General features: G+C 49.7%; 1 protein-coding gene across 1 annotated transcript; it reads left to right on the top strand.

The window, feature by feature from the left end:
• Positions 1–1696: 1696 nt before the first annotated feature.
• Positions 1697–2644, top strand: LOC123350877 (olfactory receptor 52E4-like). The gene has a single exon (XM_044989721.1). It carries the CDS (start codon positions 1697–1699, stop codon positions 2642–2644), a length of 948 nt encoding a protein of 315 aa, XP_044845656.1.
• Positions 2645–6000: the final 3356 nt, after the last annotated feature.

The raw sequence follows: 6000 nt of genomic DNA, 5'->3' as shown, positions 1-6000 counted from the left end.
GAACAGGACAGTCACAGCCCATGGCTGGGTGTCCTTTATTATTAAGGCACCAAACCAGCCATACAGAGAGGACTTCGGTCTCACCCCACTGGCTAACCACAAGTCACACAAGCAATTCCCTCAGACACTCCAGTTTCCCAGTATCACCACCAGTCCCACTCGGTATGGGGACAAATGAAAACCAATCCCCCAGTAAAAGGAAAAAGATTCTCTCAATCCCAAAGGACCAAGCCCGAGACCCAGGTCAATATATAAGTTAGATCTTACCCACAAATCACGCTGTTGCCAGCCCTATAGAATCTAAAATCTAAAAGTTTATTGATAAAAAGAAAGAAACAGAGCTGAGCGCTAAAATTGGTTAAATGGAATCAGTTACATACAGTGATGGCCAAGATCTTGGTTCAGGCTGGTAGCAGAGACGGGGTAACTGCAGGTTCAAGTCCAGTCTCTGAAGTGCATCCCCAGCTGGGAGCAAGGCCGGCTCCAACTTTTCTGCTCCCCCAAGTGGAAAAAAAAAAAAAAAAAAAAAGGAAGACGAGCAGCGGCAGTTCAGCGGCAGCTAAATCGCGCCGTTTCTTTGGCGGCAGGTCCTCCCTTTAATGTAGAGAGAGGGGAGCCGGCGTAGCAGACAGAGACAGACACACCCCCTGTGTAAGATAGAGATGGGCATTGCCCCTTTAAGTACGCTGACCCCACGCTAAGATCAGGAAGTTGAGACAGCAGCTGCGGCCGGCAAACTCCCTCCGTCCTGAGCCCTGTCGTGTCCCCTGCTCTGTGGAGATGGGGTAAGCGGGTGGCAGGAGCAGGGGGGAGGGGTTCACCCTGATATTAGTCATCCTCTTCTTCCCCCCGCCACAGCAAGCAGGAAGCTCCCGGGGGGAAGCAGCTCCAATGCAGAGGCAGGAGCAGCACAGGGCAGTGGGGCTAGGGACAGCTGAAGTGCCGGCAACTGATAGCCTGCTGGGCTGCTGCTGCACAGGGAGCTTAGGGGAGCAGGGAGCTGATGGGGGGGCTGCCAACCCACCCTGGTTCCAAGCCCCCACCAGCTATCTGCAACGGGCTGCTCTTTCTGCAAGCAGTGAACAACGCAGGCTGCTGCCAAGTGATGTTTTACGGGAGCATTGCACAACTTTAAACGAGCATGTTCTCTAATTGATCAGCAACGTAACAACAAAACAGTGTTAATTGGGATGACTTTAAGTGAGGAGTTACTGTACTGTGAATGAGCCAGTGTCTCGTGGAGCTGCAATCAATGACGCCTAGGTTTTTTCCCTGAGCTGTGTTCTAATTGGAATGTTTTCCCCTGGCACATGTCTTGGCAAAGGTTTGGCTGTTTTCCACTCTCAGATTTTGAGCAACTAGGTGAATGGTGAACAATCCCAGATGTGTAGGAATTACTGATGCATGGAGCACCATGAGATTAGGAATTGGCATTACTAGGGCCAATTGTTCATAATTCATTTCTCAGAATAATGAAAGTGTCATTTTTCAGTTTGTAAAGAGCGACCAATCTGCTTTACCTATGAGAACAGCCTCCAGTTCTGCATGTAATGTCTCATATTAACATTGTCTCTCCATTCAGGAATTTGTATTGTGACCATCACCCTAGACCCTGGGTACAACAAGTCAGGGGAATGTACGGTACATGCAGAAGACACGGTTCTGCCTCAGAGTTGGACACCTTCTCCCCTACTCCATGTCAGATTCCAACACCACTGACTTCAAGAACCCCTCCACCTTCATCCTGCTGGGCATTCCTGGCCTGGAGACAGCCCATGTCTGGATCTCCATCCCCTTCTCCGCCATGTATGCCATAGCCATCTTGGGGAACTTCACCATCCTGTTTGTCGTGAAGAGGGAGCCGAGCCTCCATGGGCCCATGTACTATTTCCTCTGCATGCTGGCGATCACTGACCTGCTCCTGTCTACGTCCATCCTGCCCAAAACACTCAGCATCTTCTGGTTCAATTCCAGGGAAATTGATTTCAGTGCCTGCCTCACCCAGATGTACTTCCTTCACTGCTTCTCAATGATGGAGTCTGGGATCCTCGTGGCCATGGCTTTTGATCGCTATGTGGCCATCTGCCATCCTCTGAGACATTCCACCATCCTGACAAACCCTGTGGTGGCCACAATCGGCCTGGCTGTGGTGCTGCGCAATGGCATGCTTGTTCTGCCCTATGTCCTCCTAGCGAGGCAGTGGCCATACTGCAGAACCAACATCATCCCCCACACACACTGTCAGCACATGGCCGTGGTGAAGCTGGCCTGCGCCGACACCCGAATCAGTAATTATTATGGCCTCTTTGTGATATTCTGTGTGATTGGTCTGGATGTATTTTTTATTGCTGTGTCCTACACCCAGATCCTCAGGGCCATCTTCAGCCTCCCCACAAAGGACGCCCGGATGAAGACTTTTGGGACCTGCGGCTCCCACCTCTGTGCCATCTTAGCGTTTTACATCCCTGGTCTCTTCTCCTCCCTCACGTACCGGTTTGGCCAGAATGTGCCCCTGCATTTCCACATTCTCATGGCCAATGTGTACCTCCTGGTGCCTCCCATGCTAAACCCCATCATCTATGGGGTGAAGACCAAGCAGATCCGGGACAAGCTGCTCCATCTCTTTACTCATAAAGGGACCTAAATTTTCTGATTTTTGGCTCTCGCACCAAGCTCCGTGCAGAGCTGGCTGGTGACATGGTGCTGGGCCCCCTTCCCTGAATCCCTTAATGGCCAGTCACAGGGACATTAAAACCCTTTTCTGACCTCACTGTGCTCTGACACTATGACAAACTGGGAATCGGTCTCTGCAGAGCACGATAACACATAGAGATTCTGTGACATTGCACTCTAGCATATTTTCATAAAATCATATAATGTGACTGGAATAGGCTTCATGCAAAAGGTCTCTTGTAAGGTATCATTACAAAGCTTATAATCTGCTGAGTGTGATCATCCTATTTGTACAAATGTACCACTCTTGTATTTCATATTTCTAGCTTCAGATACAACTCTCAGGGTCTATTGTAATTATGCAAAGTGTGGGCCATTAATGGTGGTTTGGAATCTTGATGACTCCCATTAACTAGGGCAATTGACTGCAGATGGGTGTGTTTTACCTGTAAGTCTTCCTGTAGACGTGTGTGCTGGCAAGTGGGCAATGAAGTCTTGCAGTGACATGTGGTGGGTGAGATTCTGTGGCCTGCGTTGTGCAGGAGGTCAGAGTAGAACTGAACTGGAATCCATCTTTAACCTGGTGTCTTTCCATTGAGAAGCGGGGTGGGGGGGAACCAAGAGAGGGACAAAGGATTCCCGCCTTATGCAAAAGATACATAAATTCCCACTTTATGCAGAGATACATAAGTGGGTGGAACAGAACAAAGAGAGGAGCCATCATGAGGAATCCCCTAGCTGCCACCGGAGCTGGAACAAGGGCTGTACCAGGGGAAAGGATTGTGCCCAGACTAGGGAGGTGTCCAGTCTGTGAAAGAAACGTATTGAAATGTCTCTGAGGGTGAGATCTTATCTGTATTCTGTGATCTAACCCATCACAGGTTCCAACTTTCTAATTATTGGTAACTGGACGTCTGAGGTCCTGCCTCGCCTCTTCCCCCAAAGCCCCAAACCCAGTGCCACAACTGACCTCAAGGCACCACCCACTTCTGCACGTTTTCCCCCAAAACCCTGCCTGTCACTCTCTCCTCTCCTACCCGCCCCCAGCCACATGCTGGATCATCTCCATATCCTCCCCTCCCAGCCAGGATGGGAGCTGCTGCAGCCTGACAAGGAGCCTGCAGTGAGGGCAGCGAGGATGCAGCGCTGGGGTCGACAGGCCAATCAGGAGCAGAGAGAGAAGACAGGAAGTCGTATAAAAGCAGTTGATGGTTGGTAGCAGGGTTGTAAGGCAGGCAGGCGAGATTGTGCACCGTGCAGCTTGTGGGCCCTGGAGCTCAGCTACAGAGTCCTGAGGGCAGAGACCCTTGTGTGGCTTGTTTCCTTCGCTTTCAGCTCCTCTTTGTTCCTCCTGGTGGGAGGCCTGTAGCAGGCAGAGCCCTGCAGTGGGGATGGGCCTCGGGGGCAGGGCAAGGGATCAGTTTTGAAGCTAGGTGGGCACCAGCTGAGAGAGGTGGAAGAATGGTCCCCTGCATTAGCTGGGAAGGGTGGAAGCTGGGCAGAGGCGTTGGTCGCTCACAGGGAGGGAGATCAATGACACACCTTCCATTCGCCGGCTGTTTACACACATACATGGCACCTTCTCTGGAACAGCATCTGTTGCCCAGGGCCTGAAGGTGAACAGTGAAACTGAGTCTCATGTATGCTCTGGATGATGCTTTTGATCACCTCATCTTTAGCGAGGCTGCTAGGCAGCGTTATCCCCATGTCATGGGATGGACTGAGCCACACCAAGGTAAAGTGATTTACCCCAGGCCACACAATGATTTGGTGCCAGAGCTGAGAATAGGAACTGGGAGTCTTGACCCCCAGCACAATTTGTCTGGGTTGTATTAGATGCACTGAGGCTATTTGTGTGTTGTGATCAGTGGAGTTGACGTCCTTCCTAAAGAGGAGGAATTTACTAAAGAAACAGCTAAAAACTGCAGCCACAAAAACAGGTTTCCACACAGCTCGGTCTTCAGTCTTGTCTTGCTTGTTTACCAGGGACCACACACAGTGCACAGAGGCCCAAAGACATATTGTAAGGAACCAAATCAGTGCAGGGTGTGACTCGAAGGCCTTGATTAGGACCTTTTGCTAGCAGCACACTAGAAATAATAAATAATCATCTCTGTTTAATGCATGGAGAGGCTGTTCCAAAAGTGACCCAGGAATTCGGTGGCAGAGCTGGGCGTCTTTGGTCCCAGTTCACTGGTCTCTGCTGATGCTTTATCTCTAGTTAAATGACATGGGCCAATTCCTCAGCTCATGTAAGTGGATGTAGCCCCACTGACATCAGAGGAGATCCCCTGGATTGAAGAAACCAATGGAGGGAGAGCACAAGGCCTCTTTGCTGCTGCATGGACTGTGTGAACCAGGCCTGAGAGAGCCTAAGCCCGTCCGTCTGCCTCAGTTTCCCCATCTGTAAAAGGGGGATACTTCCTGGGAGTAGTGAGTAATAGTCTGTAAAGCATTTCTCAACAGTCAACTCTGTATCCATGTGTCACTGTACCTCAGGACAAACTGCTGAGAAATAGGGCAGCCTGACCCCAGACTGATGGCTATTCCATCATTAGATTATACCCAGCTGGTAACAAAAGTAATCTTCTGTTTCACCACATTAGTTAACAAGAAGCTAAAAATGCAGTCTCCTGAGGCATTCCAAAGCTTGGGTCACCACCCAGAATCTGGACTCCATGATAAGTGGTTACTGAAAACAAGTTTAATCAGACATAGGGTCGTTTCAATCCCAAGAGATCAACCATTTAGCCAGTGTGACATTCTGTACCTTGTGGGAACACCCTGCACCCCCATGTTCATCCTTATAATACACTTGTGTGGTATCCAATGCAAAGTTTGTCATGTCACATATCTTCGGAAGGCTCATGATACACTGAGCATTGTTGTTATAGTAATTTTATGTATATAGTTATAAGGCTAAAAATGTATCCCCATGGCTTAAAACAAGCCCAGGCAAAAATTCTCCAAGAGCAGAGGGGCAGTTCACACCTCATCAGGGCATGAATGGAACAATCTGTTGGACTCTCAAGCGAGTCACCCTCTTCCCTGGGTCAGTTTGGGACTATGATGAGGTGATGCTCACCTGACTCTGAAGGTGGGGGGGCAAAACCAAGATGGAAGAAAGGACACGATAAAAGGGAGAGACTCCCTGGCTCTCTATTCCACCTCCATACAGACACCACCACCAAGCAACTGAAGCACTGATCAAAGGGGAGAGCCTGGCTGAAGGGCAACCAGCCAGCCTGTGAGTGAGAAGCATCTAAGTTTGTAAGGGCACTGGACGTGTTAAGATCAGCTTAGAATGCATTATGATTTTATTTCATT

The sequence above is a fragment of the Mauremys mutica genome, chromosome 1 (assembly GCF_020497125.1).
Source record: "Mauremys mutica isolate MM-2020 ecotype Southern chromosome 1, ASM2049712v1, whole genome shotgun sequence".
NCBI classification, from domain to species: domain Eukaryota; kingdom Metazoa; phylum Chordata; order Testudines; family Geoemydidae; genus Mauremys; species Mauremys mutica.
Note: the sequence above shows the minus strand (reverse complement) of the source record. Positions and strands in the feature narration are given on the sequence as shown.